Source organism: Ailuropoda melanoleuca, chromosome 12, assembly GCF_002007445.2.
Source record: "Ailuropoda melanoleuca isolate Jingjing chromosome 12, ASM200744v2, whole genome shotgun sequence".
Lineage (NCBI taxonomy): Eukaryota > Metazoa > Chordata > Mammalia > Carnivora > Ursidae > Ailuropoda > Ailuropoda melanoleuca.
This window is the reverse complement of record NC_048229.1, coordinates 49,002,573-49,017,840: the sequence shown is the minus strand read 5'-3', so window position 1 is coordinate 49,017,840 and position 15,268 is coordinate 49,002,573. Positions and strand designations below refer to the sequence as shown.

At 50.6% G+C, this 15,268-nt stretch overlaps 1 protein-coding gene across 5 annotated transcripts in view; it reads left to right on the top strand.

Moving 5' to 3' along the window:
- The first annotated feature begins 1,815 nt into the window (after positions 1-1,815).
- The window catches only part of LOC105235387 (nuclear receptor coactivator 5-like), a 136,317-nt gene continuing 122,864 nt past the window's right edge, over positions 1,816-15,268 (top strand). Inside the window, exons 1-3 of one of the 5 annotated variants that reach the window (XM_034639590.1) lie at positions 8,683-8,704; positions 9,867-9,946; positions 10,137-10,197. In XM_034639590.1, coding sequence (XP_034495481.1) covers positions 8,698-8,704; positions 9,867-9,946; positions 10,137-10,197 — 148 coding nt within the window. In that variant the 5' untranslated portion in view covers positions 8,683-8,697. Of the gene's footprint in view, positions 2,045-8,460; positions 8,705-9,866; positions 9,947-10,136; positions 10,198-15,268 lie in introns of those variants that run through there. The other 4 variants (XM_034639597.1, XM_034639596.1, XM_034639603.1 and 1 more) reach the window with 4 other exon arrangements.

Genomic DNA, 15,268 nt, shown 5'->3' with positions numbered 1-15,268 from the left:
GCCCCCCCCCCCCGCCCCCAGTCTTTTCCATGGCAGGGCCCCATTGTAATTCAGAGTGGCTGGAGATGGGCCTTTCTTTTGCAAAGTGAGCTTTCCTTGCGGGGGGATTGCCGGAGAGGAGAGCCACAGTCAGTGAGGGAATGGGCATCCACGTTTTTGGAGCCTCCCTTCATCGCTGTCTCAGTCTGGGGGCTAGGGGATCTCTCAGAGGACATGCACTAACTTTGATTCTCCCCCAAACCTGCTGTTTAACCCATCGTCACCATTTTATTTTACTATCTTACTTTATTTATTTAAAATTTCATTTATTTGACGGAGAGCACAAGCAGGGGGAGCAGAAGGCAGAGGGAGAGGGAGAAGCAGGCTCCCCCACAGAGCAGGGAGCCTGATGTGCGGCTCGATCCTAGGACCCTGGGATCATGACCTGAGCCACCCAGGCACCACCTCACCATTTCAGTGAAAGGCCCAGCATCCGCTGGGCATTCAGCGGAGAACCTATGGGTTTTTGATTGCCTTCTTTTCCCCTCCCCCAACACTCCTTAAATCCATCCATCAAGTCCCATCACTTTTTTTCCAAACTGTACCCCAAATTTTCTCACTTCTCACCTCCACTTCTGCCGCCAAAGTCTGGGCCACCGTCACCCTTACCTGAAAGATTGGAAGAGCCTCTCAACTGTCGTCTTCGCTCCTGCCTCCTGTCCAGCTAGTCTTCCAACAGACTGTAGCCAGAGGAGTCCTGTCCCTCCCTTATGTAAAATTTTCCATCGCTTTCCTTTGCACTTAGCAGAAATTTGAATAATGTTACTTATTACAATGACCCACTTGTCCTGGGACAAACCAGGACAACTGATCACTCTCATGGCTGGGCTTGGTGGGCTCTGACCGTGACAGCCTCCGTGACTGCTTCTCACCACACTTTCCTGCCACCTCTGTCCCCTCTCCCACTCCCTCATGTCTTCTCTCTTTGGCTTATTTATCTCCAATCACGTGGGCTCTTTGTTGTTCCTTGAGAGGAACACGTGTCCCAGGACCTTTGCACTTGCTCTTCCTGCTCTGTGGAACTCTTTTGGCTTTGGCTTGCTCTTGCATGTTGGCTTCGGCTCAATGTTCCCTCCTCTTTAAGAGGCCTTGGATCACTCCAGCTTTTACCATGATTGTCAGGCCCCCGCCTCTTCCTATTTACTCTGTGGAATGTGAAGCTGTCTGTGCTTCATGTTTTTTTTTCTCACAAAATGGAGACAGGTCTTATCCCCAAAGGGCTGGAGTGGGGGATACTATGAGATACCCCTTGCTGGGGCTTCAGATCAGTGCTGAAACATAGAAACTGCTTCATAGCAACCCGGGATTATTGCCCTGTCCTGTGTTCTTCCTAGCACCCGGCCATGCTTGATACAATCACTTTATATATTTATTAATTTCATGCTTATTGTCTATCTTTAACTAGAATGCGGGCTGCATCCAGGTGAAGATCAGGTTTATGTCCTTCAGGGCTAGAAGAGCTGCCTGGCACAGACCAAAAGCTCAAGACGCGTTAAACGTGGATGAAGCTTGATGTTTGCTCACAATGTGAGGGTACCTAATGCCATTCAAGCATACACTTAAAAATGGCTAAAATGGTGTATTTTACCACAAAAAGGAAATGTGCACTAACGCCACATACTACATATTTGATAGCTTTGTCAGTTACCAAAAAAGAAAATGAATGACGCTAAGTCAGAGCACCCTAGGAATGGTTAGCCCCTGGGGGGGGGGTTCGGATTGCAGTTTTCTAGCACTTTTTTTTTTTTAGCATAACACTCCTCCTTTTCGTTATGCTTATCAGTATGCATGCCCTCCTGGGGAGGTGAGCGGAGGAGGGGACAGGAAATCCCGGGAGTCCTGCCTCGGAGATTGAATGCCCTGAGAAGAATCTGGCTTCCTTCATATAGTGCTTTTGGGGACCCCTCAGCAGGCTGAGCTCTACACTCCAGTTTTGTCACTCTTCGATGGACAGAGTTTTTGCCGCGGATCAGTACGGTGCCACTTACCCGCTGCAGGATCTCAGGTAAGCGGCCTGAGCTTTCTCTGCTTCTGTTTTCCCTTTTAAATGTTAATAACAGTAAGAAAAGCTCTCTTCCAGGACTGGTGTGAAGGGTTGAACACCATAAAGCATGCAACATGCTTAGAGAAGTCCCACCCTGTTCATAGTAAGTGTTATGGCTGTTAATATTTTTATCATCCGTCCAGTTACTTAAGCCAAAAATCTAGTTGTTCATGCCCTTTCTTTACCCCATTTCTGGTGTTCAGAATGGATCTTAGAGCCATTCACTTTTTCTAAGTTTTCTCAAGTTTTGCCTTTCCTACCCGTCTTTAGCCTGCAGAGACATATTCAATGTCTCTTCGGTTCCGTGTGGTCTACCAGTTGTTCCAGTGCCATTTACTCATAGTTCATCCTCTTTCCTGTTGATCTGCCAATGGGTTAGTGCTGTGCTCTAACAAGCTTCTGTGTCTGCAAGGGTCTATTTTTGGAGTCTGTTCCATTGGCCAGTCGTTACTGATTTCCTTCCTCCTCATTCCTTATGGGCACCCCATCAGCAAGTCCATCCTACCTCCAAAATGTTAGGTTTTTTCTCGTCGCCAATGAAATCAAGACCGCAGGGCAAACGTGGTTCAAGGGATGAACTTTATTGCAAGCACCCTCGGGCGAGGTTCCGCGACTCAGGAAAGAGCGATGAGTCAGGGAAGTCGCGCCCAGGGCAAGGCAGTGAGGGTTTTTATTGGGTACTGCTGGGGGGTGAGGAAAGTCGGTAGGACGGGTTTCGGTTTCCCGCCTAGGTTTTGGTTTAAATCTTGGCGGGAGAGCGGGCCATCTTGGGTGTCTTGGCCCCTTTTTTTCGGCCAGCCCAACATTCCGACCTTTTGTTTTATATAATGGTATCGGGGGCGTCGACTCCATTCTGGCTACTTCCTGCTGACGGTCAGGCGTCGTCATAGGGGTAGTCGGAAGTGGGCAGGTGAGAATGGGGCTGTAGGAGCAGTTGGCTGACTGACACCCGAGTTACTTCCCACAAGCGTTCCTGTATGTACCGAATAAGGCAGGGGGCAACCGAGATTAGCAGGAGGATTAAGCAGAGGGGTCCCGCTAAAGGGAGAAGCCACGTTACCCATGTATGGGGGTCTAGGCCCCATATGGAGGTGTCTTGGCACCTTACTCGGATCCGGTCCTTGAGTTCCCGGATCTTGGAGGTGACTATACCCGACTGGTTGACAAAATAACAGCACTCCTCATTTAGGTAGAGGCAGTTTCCTCCCTTTTCGGCGGTCAGGAGGTCCAAGGCGCGTCTGTTTTGTAGGGCAACGGCAGCCAAACTGGTGACCTGGGTCTGTAAGGCAGTAAGGGAGTCGGCGATCCGTTCCATGTCATCGTTGAGTGCTTGGGAGAGTTTATAGTAGAAATATATTGACGTCCCAAGCCCAGCTGCTCTGGTCGCCACCCCGGTGGTTAAGCCCGCCCCTACCAGCAGGGGAAGGAATACAGCCCTTTTTTCTTGGCGCTGGGGGAATAGTATGGACAGGAGTTGGGAATGGGAGTAGATGTTGGTAGATGGGGATAGTAGGATGAATATATAGTCTAGGGAGTCATTAGTAGTCAGGCAGTGATAGATTCCCTTGGGGCACGAGATGAACACCCCCGAGGGAGTGCAGTAAGGAAGGGAGGAGGTGATGTTGGCGGTGTGAGGGGTGAGGGTGTCGATGGTGGAGGAAAGATTAAGGATTGGTATGGTCCCTCCAATGGGTCCGATGTGGACTGTCTTATTGTTGATGGTGGAATTGGGGAGGGGCCACCGGGTTGGAATGGGTATCCCCACAATGTTAGAGAGAGTAGAGAAGGGGAAACAGATCCAGCAGTCGCGGTCCTGAGAGACGTTCCACCACAGGTTATAGCTGGAGTTTAAAAGGGCCACTGTCAGTTGCTCAGTGGTGGAAACCTTCTGGATGCTGTCGAGATTGATTCCCTTGTAGGTGGGATAGCCCTGGGCTTGTAGTTGCTCATGTAACCTCCTGACTATTTGCTGGGTTTGGTTAAGGCCGGCCTGGTCCTGGACCCCTCCTCCGTCGGAGAGTCCTATCTGGGCCAGATATGTCCAGCAGACCTTCCCTGTCTTGTGGTAAGTGTCGCAAGGGTGACTGTACCTTTCAGTGAGGTCAGACATCCAGAAGGTTCTTCCTGGGGGGTGGACAGATGTGCAAGTATATGGGGAATTTCCTGCGTAGCATTTACTAGGCATATAGGTGAATGACTGGAAGTACCTGTGCGTCCGCTGCCACGCATGCATTCACATTCTGTCGCTTGGGTCAGGGGGCTCAGGAGAACCAGAGGGAGGAGCCCGTACCAAGCGAAGTTTGGTAGGGCCCCAAGCCTGAGAGGTCCAGTCATTACCTGTAGGCGCCCGTTTGAGGTTGTTGATGTGTACCCACGCCTGGTGCCCCAGCAGTTTTGCCGCGGTTGGGGTGGTAAGGATGACAGTATGAGGCCCTGTCCATCGCATCTGCAAGGAGCCTGGGTGCAGATTTCTGAGGAGGACCTGGTCCCCTGGGAATAGCCCTTGGGGAGGGGCTTCCTTATGGTCATGGTCGTTCGGGGCAGGGATGACAGCATCAGCATGGGCCCTCAGGAGAGCCCGCAGGAGGGTAAGGCAGGTAGGACAGGAGAGGTGGGGGAACGGCTGGGAGGCTATGGCTTATAAGGAAGGGTCGGCCGTACAGCAGCTCAAATGGGCTCAACCCCGAGGGTCCGCAAGGGGTTGCCCTAAGCCTGGTGAGGGCCAGGGGCAAGAGTGTGGGCCACGAAAGACGGGTTTCCAAGGTCAGTTTGGTGAGCTGTGCCTCGAGGAACCCGTTGGCTTTTTCTACCTTACCCGACGATTGAGGGTGGTAGGGGATGTGGAGTTTCCAGGTGTTGAGACTCTCTGCCACCTGTTGGGTTATACTGGGGATGAAAGCAGGTCTGTTGTCTGACTGCAGAGTTCGGGGTAGTCCGAATCTCGGAATGATGTGCTCAATGAGAATTGTGGCCACTGTATCTGCTGTCTCTCGGGCCGTGGGATATGCCTCGATCCAGCCTGTGAATGTATCGACCAGAGTTAACAGGTATCGGAAGATTTTGTGGCGGGGCATATGAGTGAAGTCCAGTTGCCAGTCTTCTCCTGGCTGATGGCCACGGAGTTGATGGTTGGGCCCTGGTCTGCGGATTCCCCCCTGTGCATTTACGGCTGAACAGGTTTTATAGGCTCTGTGAACTGTCTCAATTACCCGAGATAGGGAAGGGTGGTGAAAAAGAGGTTGCTGGAACTGGTGGAGGGCCTTTGGGCCAATGTGGAGACTGGTGAATGTCTGTGATTAGGGTGTGAGCCATGTTTTCCAGCAGGGCAATTTTATTCTGGATGTAGCTCCATCCCTTGTCTCTGGGTTTTCCCCCTAGGCCTTGGAGGGTTTGCACCTCCTTTTCAGAGTAAGAAGGCCGGTGGGGGGTGTTGAGGAAGAGGATCGGAGCCAAAGAGGTGTTCAGGCATTTGCCTGGCCACTAAGTCCGCCCTGTTATTGCCTTGGGAGACCGGGTCCTTGGAGGTCTGGTGGCCATGACAGTGGACTATTGCTACCTCGGTGGGCAAGCTAAGGGCCTCGAGTAATTTGGCAATGAGAGGCCCGTTAACTATAGGAGTGGCCTTGGTGGTCAGGAACCCCCGCTCCTGCCAAAGGACGGAGTGGGTGTGAGTTATGAGATAGGCGTACTTGGAGTCCGTGTATATAGTGACTCGCTGTCCCTTAGATAGGTGTAGCGCCCGGGTGAGAGCTATAAGCTCAGCCTTCTGGGAGGTGGTCCCGATAGGAAGGGGAGCTATTTCTATTACTGCCTCCGAGGTGACTACGGCATAGGCGGCGCGTCTTTGGCCGTCCGAGGCCAGGAGGGAGCTGCCGTCCACGAAGAGCACGCGGTCAGGGTTAGGCAACGGCTGATCAGAGAGCCCTGGGTGAGAGGGAGTGAGGTCCTCCAGGAGTTGCGGGCAAGAATGAGTGGGTTCAGGGGTGAGCAAGGGTGCAGGCAACAAAGTAGCAGGGTTTAAGCGAGGGGAGGCAGAGAGGGAAATTTGTGGATTTTCGACGAATAGTAGATGGTACAGTTGCAGGCAGGAGGGGGTTAACTGGGCCAGGGATCGGTGGCTGAGGAGATCTATGAGTCGGTGGGGAGAGTAGACTATGAGGGGCTGTCCCAGAGTAAGTTTGAGGGCCTCTTTGGTCAGAGAGGCGGTGGCCGCCAGTGCTCGGAGGCAGGGCTGCCATCCTCGGGTGGTGGTGTCTAACTGTTTAGATAGGTAGGCCACGGCCCTGTATGTGGGCTCCGCTGATTGGGCTAGGAGGCCAGTGGCTGAGCCGGAGCGCTTATCCGTGAACAGGTGGAAGGGTTTAGAGTGGTCAGGTAGCGCCAGGACTGGTCCGGCGGTGAGGTAGTCCCGCAGCTTGGAGAACAAGTGCCGGACTGAAGTGGGGTCAGTGAGGGGACCCTGGGAGGTCACCTTGGCCACTTGGTATAAAGGTCAGGCCAGTATCGAGAAATTTGGAATCCAATGTCTGAAAAAGCCTACAAGCCCAAGAAAGGAGAGAATTTCCCCTGCGGTTTGAGGAGGCTGGAGTTCCCGGGGGAGGTGGATGCGGTCCCCGGTAAGGGACTTAGAGGTGGGAGTCAGGAAGATACCCAGGTACGTGACTGAGGGGGTGCACAGTTGGGCCTTTGAAGGGGTGACCCGGTACCCTTTGCCCCCCCAGGAAATTGAGTAGGGTAGAGGTGTCTTCCTGGGATAAGGAGAGAGAGAGGGGCTGCAGAGGAGGAGATCGTCCACATATTGTAGCAGGGTACTGGCCTTAAGGATGCACTGCTGCAGGTCAGTGGCCAACGCCTGACCAAAAATTTGGGGACTGTCTCAGAATCCCTGAGGCAGGACTGTCCAGGTCAGCTGTCCGGAAGACATGTGTGTCCGGATCCTCCCAGGTAAAGGCAAAAAGGAAGTAGGAGTCAGGGTGCAGGGGAATGGTAAAGAAGGCATCCTTTAAGTCTAATACAATAAAGTGAGAAGTGTTAGACGGGACATGAGACAATAGGGTATATGGGCTGGGGACGACAGGATGAAGCGGGACTACGGCCTCATTAATGAGCCGCAGGTCCTGCACCAGTCGGTAGGCCCCCGAGGGTTTACGGACTGGCAGGATAGGGTGTTACGGGGGGAGCTGATGGGGATCAGGAGCCCCTGCCGTCTCAGCCGGTCTATGATAGGCTTGAGGCCCTGACGGTGAGTCAGGGAAATGGGAAATTGTGCTCAGGAGGGGAACTTGGAGTTATCTTTTATCTGTATTTTAACAGGGGTATGGTGGGATGCAGTGATGGGTTTAGAGGTGTCCCAGACGTGGGGATCCACTGCAGGAAGGTTATCTGGGGCGGGGGTCGGATGGGCAGGAAGGAGGGGTAAGACAGGGCATTCTGAGGTCGAGGGGGAGGGAGAGAGACAAATGGTGGCCTGCAGTTTTTGGAGGATATCCCTTCCCAGTAGGGGGACCAGACAAGAGGGAATTATGAGGAACAAGTGGGAGAAGGGGAAACCATCCAGTCTGCAAGTAAGGGGAAGGGTCACCCTGGGAGAGGAGGAGATCCCATCTATCCCCGTGACAGTGACCGGTGAGGTTCGCGTAGGTCCCGAGTAGGATGGCAGAACTGAGTAGGTAGCCCCCGTGTCCAGCAGAAAGGAGCTGGACTTACCCGCTACCTGGAGCGTGACCCTGGGCTCGGCCTGGGTGAGAGGGGTGTCCGAGTCTGGGCTCCGTCAGTTGTCCTGTCCTCCAACCCGAGTAGCTGGAAGGCCGGACTTACCGTCTCGGGGTTGCCCCCGCGTAGAGGCGCCGAGGATCCCCGGAGGTTAGGGCAGTCCGATTTCCAATGCCCCATCATGTGGCATTGAGGACACGGTCAGGTGGGCACCTTTGGGTTGGGACATTGACAAGCCCAGTGTCCCTCGGCTCTGCATTTGAAGCATGCCCCCGGTGGGGTACGGTTGGCTGCCCCCCTCTGCTGGCTCCCGGAGCCGGCCGGCCGCAGGGCCGCTCCCAAGGCCTGGGTCTGTAGCTGAACCTTGTGCTGGAGCCTGGCCTGCCGTTTAAGCTCAGCCGCCTCCTCTCGGAAATTAAAGACCTTAAATGCCATTTTCACCAGGTCGGAAATGGGGGTCTGGGGGCCCTCCTCGGCCTTTTTAATTTTTTTCCGAATATCTGGTGCCGACTGGGAGATAAAGTGAGTGGCCAGGACCGTGGCCTCCACTGGAGAGGCCGGATCTATACGGGTGAACTGAGTCAAAGCCTTGGTTAGCCGGTTAAGGAATACAGCGGGGTTCTCGTCAGGGGTCTGAATGATTTCCCTGATCTTATAATTTACAGCTTTATTGGAGGCCGCCCTCATCCCAGCGATAAGGCATTGGATCCTGCGGTCGCGGCGCCGGCGGCCACCTTGGCCATCCTGGTAGCCCCAGCCTGGTTCCACGGCCGGGACTGTTGAGCGCCGACCGGCATGGTGGCCTCAGTAAGATGAACCTTGTCGGCATGCTCTCGGGCGGCAGCCTGGATACGTTCCTTCTCCTCAGTGGTGAGGGTGGTGGTCTGGGCAACATGTAAGTCATGCCAGGTAAGGTCGTAGGCCTGGGCCAAATATTGGAATTCTTTGATGAAATTATCTGGGTTGGCCGAGAAAGAGCCCAGGCGCTTTTCGATTTGGGAGAGGTCCTGCAGGGAGAAGGGCGCATGGACTCGGACGACCCCTTCGGCCCCGGCGACCTCCCTCAGGGGACAAACCAGGGACCGGGTACGAGCGGAGATGGGAGGGGAAGAGAGAGAGTCGGGGGGTGAGTGGGGCTTGGTGGCGGTCCCGAGGGGTAGAACTTCAGGAGCCGTTGGAGTAGCCGGAGCTGGGGACGGCTCTGGGGTCTGCGGGGGATTAGGGGATACAGGCGGCTGAGGAACGGGATGGTGAGGGGGGTCCTTACGGGGGGCCCCGAGAAGTTCTCAGGAGGTTCAGAGAGAGGAGAGAGAGAGGGGGGATCAGGGCCCTTGGGAGCAGAAGGCGGAAGGGTTGGGGGGGGAGAGCGGGCGAGGAGGACCTGAGAGGTCGAACAGCGGGAGCATAGTGAAGGCTGAGAGTGTAAGGCCCGAAAGCCTGGACATAGGGGACCTCGGACCATTTCATTTGCCTTGGCGTCTACAGAGGTTGTCAAGATCCATGAGCACCTGATAATCGAAGGTGCCGTCGGGGGCCATTGTGACTGGTTGTCCAATTGATATTGGGGCCAAGCGACAGTACAGTAATGTATGAGGCGTCGCCTTCGTAGGTCCTGATCCAACTTTAGGGTTCGAAGATTGGCCAGGAGACAACCCAAGGGCGTTTTAGGGTCGAATTTGGACTGGTAGGTTCCCATGACCCCTTCGCCTATCAACCCAGGGCACGGAGAAAGGCGTCCCTTTGTCCGTGTGCTGAGTCGTGGTTTGGAGGGGAGGGTAGTTGCCGCGGAATGGGGACGTCTCCCGATTCTTCGGAACTACGGGGGCCACCAGGTGGCCGGAGGGGGGGCTCGCCCTGACACAGCCGTGATTAGAACAGGGCGTCCCGGAGGAGGATCGGGGACCAGGGAACACTCACCACAGCAAGTTCCGAGAGATGTTTGGAGAGGGAGAGAGGGGTCCCAGTCCGATTGAGAGGAGGAGAGAGCCTCGGTGCCCAAGCAGGGGCTCGATCTCCTCCCGGGTTTCGGCACCAAATGTTAGGTTTTTCTCTCGTCGCCAATGAAATCAAGACCACAAGGCAAACGTGGTTCAAGGGATGAACTTTATTGCGAGCACCCTCGGGCGAGGTTCCGCGACTCAGGAAAGAGCGGTGAGTCGGGAAACTCGCGCCCAGGGCAAGGCAGCGAGGGTTTTTATTGGGTACTGCTGGGGGTGGGGAAAGTCGTAGAAGGAGTTTCGGTTTCCCGCCTAGGTTTTGGTTTAAATCTTGGCGGGAGAGTCGGTTATCTTGGCGGGAGAGTGGGCCATCTTGGGTGTCTTGGCCCCTTTTTCTCGGCCAGCCCAACACAGAGTTTTTGCCGCGGATCAGTACCGTGCCACTTACCCGCTGCAGGATCTCAGGTAAGCGGCCTGGGCTTCCTCCGCTTCTGTTTTCCCCTTTTAAATGTTAATAACAGTAAGAAAAGCTCTCTTACAGGACTGGTGTGAGGGTTGAACACCATAAAGCATGCAACATGCTTAGAGAAGTCCCACCCTGTTCATAGTAAGTGTTATAGCTGTTAATATTTTTATCATCCGTCCAGTTACTTAAGCCAAAAATCTAGGAGTTGTTTATTCCCTTTCTTTCCCCCATTTCCGGTGTTCAGAATGGATCTTAGAGCCATTCACTTTTTCTAAGTTTTCTCAAGTTTTGCCTTTCCTACTCGTCTTTAGCCTGCAGAGACATATTCAATGTCTCTTCGGTTCCGTGTGGTCTACCAGTTGTTCCAGTGCCATTTACTCATAGTTCATCCTCTTTCCTGTTGATCTGCCTGGATAGTGCTGTGCTCTAACAAGCTTCTGTGTCTGGAAGGGTCTGATTTTGGAGTCTGTTCCATTGGCCAGTCGTTACTGATTTTCCTTCCTCCTCATTCCTTATGGGCACCCCATCAGCAAGTCCATCCTACCTCCAAAACACCTTTCAAATCTGTCTTCTCTGTGCATTGCCACACCACCATCATTCCTCAGAGAGACAATCACAGTGGCTCGGATCTGCTTCCTACCCTCCCACCTTTCCCCGTGGAAGTCCCCTACCTCTGGCCGTTCTCCTTACTGATGTAGTAGGAAAGACGTGAGGATTCGAAGCTGATGGCCAAGAAAGAATTCTTTTTTTTTTTTTTTAAGATTTTATTTATTTATTCGACAGAGATAGAGACAGCCAGCGAGAGAGGGAACACAAGCAGGGGGAGTGGGAGAGGAAGAAGCAGGCTCACAGCGGAGGAGTCTGATGTGGGGCTCGATCCCACAACGCGGGGATCACGCCCTGAGCCAAAGGCAGACGCCAACCACTGTGCCACCCAGACGCCCCAACCAAGAAAGAATTCTTGAGACATCTTTGGTGCAAAAAGGTGGTTTTATTAAAGTATGGGGACAGGACCCGAGGGCAAAAAGAGCTACGCTGGGGTCATTTGGAGTGGCCCATTATATACTTTCAAGTCCTGAGGGGGTTAGGGATAGCCTAAGTCTCTAAGGAACTTTGGAAGCAAGGTTTGCAGGACCTTGAGGGGGCTAGCTATTGTTAGGAAAAGATCATTTATTACCGTCTAGTAAAACCCGAGTCACGAGACCCTTCAGCTGTATATCGGTGGGTCCTATGCTTGGGTGATGGTTGCCAACATATATCTTGCGGGGAGTAGAGATAAAGGAAGTTTCCAAAGGAATTTTTAGATGTTAAAGTAGACTTACAGGGTGGTGGGGGTGGGGCTAAGATTTCCTTTTGCCCTTAGCAGAGTATCGTTATCGAGGCAGTTGAGTCTGGAGGAATATCACTCTGCCCATTTCAAGGACTTGTCAATGGGCTGTGAGCAGTAAGGAAATTTAATAATTTTTCTTCTGCCTTTGTTTCCCACATGACTTAGTGCAATCCAAGAGACCACTTTCCTCTTTTCAAATGACGTAATGTTTGATATGTACAAAAACATAGAAGGACTGCATGTGGAGGTCAAAAAGCATGACCACAGAACAATCTCTGTGAGCCCACCTCACTACCTAGGAAATGGAACAGTAGTCAATCCTTTGATGTCCTGAGTGTCCTCAACCTACTGGGAACTTGTTCTTTTTTTAAAAAATTGTTCTTTTAAAACCATTCTTTGCTTTCTTTTATCTATCTATCTATCTATCTGTCTATCCATCTATCTAATCTCTACACCCAGCGTTGGGCTTGAACTCGCAATTCTGAGATCAAGAGTTGCATGGTCTTCTGACTGACCCAGCCAGGCACCCGACCCATGCTTTCTTTTATAGTTTTGCCACATATATGTTTATTACTAAGCAATTTATTGTTTGTTTTTGTTTGTAAATTTTACAAAAATAGTGTCATGTTGTGAATACTCCTCTGAGTATTGGTTGGCTTATTTACCAGTTCTAATTCTAAGATCCATTTGTGTTGATGAATGTAGCTGCTGGACAGTCATTTCTGTTGCTACTTAGTAATCCAATGTAGGATCCGTTATTTATTTATTCCTGTTACTACCGATAGACATTTTGGTTGCTACTTTCTCCTTTCTCTCTTATTCCTGTTATGAACAATGGTTGTACATGTCTCCTGATGCATTCCTATAGGGGTTTCTTCTGAGTAGTGGCCATCATTTCCCCCCTTCTATTCTTCTCCATGCTTGTCGTGACCCAGTACACATAGACACATATATTTCTCCTGCTTTTGGTGAGGCACCTTGGCATTTTCTATACTATCCTATTTCATTTTTTAAAAGATATTATTTATTTATTTGAGAGAGAGAGAGAACAAGCAGGGGGAGTGGCATATGGAGAGGGAGAAGCAGACTCTCCACTGAGCAGGGAGCCCCATGCTGGGCTCTATCCCAGGACCCTGGGATCATGACTTGTGCCTAAGGCAGACGCTTAACCCACTGAGCCACCCAGGCGGCCCACAACCTGTGACTCTTGATCTCCAGGTTGTGAGTTGGATCATGAACTTGAGCCCCATGTTGGGCACAGAGCTTACTTTAAATTAATCAATCAGTCAATCAAGCAAGCAAGCTAGCAAACAAGCCAGCAAGCAGGCAGATGAGGAGTATTTCCTTCTGAATGCTTAAAATTTTTTATTTTTTATTTTTTATTTTTATTTTTATTTTTTTTTTAAATTTTTTTTTTAAAGATTTTATTTATTTATTTGACAGAGATAGAGACAGCCAGTGAGAGAGGGAACACAAGCAGCGGGAATGGGAGAGGAAGAAGCAGGCTCACAGCAGAGGAGCCTGATGTGGGGCTCGATCCCATAATGCCGGGATCACACCCTGAGCCGAAGGCAGACGCTTAACCGCTGTGCCACCCAGGCGCCCCTGAATGCTTAAAATTTTTTAAACAAAATTTAAAAAGCTGTTGATCCACAAAATGATTTAATGACCAACCAATCCAAAGTGTGGAAAATCTTCTAGTCTAGGAGACTCTGGCTGGCTCAGCCAGGAGAGCATGCAGCCCTCAGTCTCAGAGTTTTGAGTTCAAGTACCACGTCCGGAGTACCGCTCACTTAAAAAAAAAAAAAAAGGAAAAGTAAAAGAAAAACATATAGTCTATTTTGGATATGTAACTAGGGGAGAGATTGCTGGGTTATGGGGTGTGAGCATAGTCAACTTTATCAGATAGAACAAATTGCTGTCCAAAGTAGTTATAGTAATTGACCCCTCCCCAGCCCCATATTAGAATTGATGTGTGTTCCACATCTTTACTTTGTGATGTAAGACTTCCTAATTATGGCCAATCCAGTGGGTGTAAAATGATACCTTATTATAATTCATCTTTAGTGATATGCCTGTCCATATGTTTTGCCCTTTTACTTTTGGATTTTTTGTCTTTTTCTTAGTGACTTCTTAGAGTTGTTTATATGTTATTGATACTAATAGTGTATTGGTAATATTTATTGTAAGTATCATCTCTCAGTTTATATCTTTTTTTAAAAAAGATTTTTAAAAAATTTGTTTGAGAGAGAGAGTGCATGTGCGCTCAAGTGGGGGGGAGGGGCAGAGGGAGATGGAGAGAATCTTTTTTTTTTTTATACAGATTTTATTTATTTTTTGACAGAGATAGAGACAGCCAGTGAGAGGGGGAACACAAGCAGGGGGAGTGGGAGAGGAAGAAGCAGGCTCATAGCGGAGGAGCCTGATGTGGGGCTTGATCCCAGACTGCCCGGATCACGCCCTGAGCCTAAGGCAGGCGCTTAACGACTGCGCCACCCAGGTGCCCCGGAGAGAGAGAATCTTAAGCAGGCTCCATGCTCAGTGCAAAGCCCGCTGTAGGGCTGGATCTCACGACCCTGAGATCAAGCCCTGAGATCAAGACCAGAGCCTAAATCAAAAGTCAGAGGTTTAACCAGCTGAGTCACCCAGGCTCCCTGAATTAGTGTTTTTGTATTCTTTGGGTAAATACCCAGTAGCGTGATTGCTGGATTGTAGGTAGTTCTAGATTTACCTTTTTTTTTTTTTTTTGAGGAACCTCCATATGTTTTCTACAGTGGCTGCTCCAAGGAATTACTAATTTTTTAAAAAAAAATTCTTCTCTTTTCTGAGCTCATAGTCTCCAAAATTTTCTGCTAACCAAAATTTTGGAAATTTCAATCTTTAGCCTCCAGGAACTTTTGAAATTTTTCTTTATTTCTGTACGGACTACCGGTTGTCCCAGCACCTTGTGGTAAATAACCTATCCTTTCCCCGTTGATCTGCTCAGGTAAGGCTGTCATTTATCAGCCTCTAAATGTGTGGGTCCATTTCTGTGCTTTCCTCACTTGCCTTCATCAGAGGAAGACTGTTCCTGTCCAATACCTATTATACTATTGTAATTATGGAGTGTTTTGAGTATTATTTCTTTTTTATTTTTTATTTTTTATTTTTTTTTAATTTTTTTTTTAAAGATTTTATTTATTTATTTGACAGAGATAGAGACAGCCAGCGAGAGAGGGAACACAAGCAGGGGGAGTGGGAGAGGAAGAAGCAGGCTCATAGCAGAGGAGCCTGATGTGGGGCTTGATCCCATAACGCTGGGATCACGCCCTGAGCCGAAGGCAGACGCTTAACCGCTGTGCCACCCAGGCGCCCCTGAGTATTATTTCTTTTTTAAAGATTTCACTCATTTGAGAGAGAGAGAGCGAATGCACCAGGGGAGGGGCAGAGGAAGAGGGAGAAGCTGATTTCCCACTGAGAGTAGAGCCCAACGTAGGACTCAGTCCTAGGACCCTGAGATCATGACCAGAGCCAAAGTCAGGTGCTTAAGCGACTGAGTCACCCAGATGCCCTGGCTTTGAGTATTCTTCATCTTTTGATATTCCGTATCCACGTTAGACTCAGTTGGACAGGTTTTATGACACACTCTGTTGAGACTTTGGAATTGCACTGAGTCTAGAAATCTTTTTTTTTTTTTTTTAAAGATTTTATTTATTCATTTGACAGAGAGAGAGAGCACAGCAGGGGGAGCAGCAGGCAGA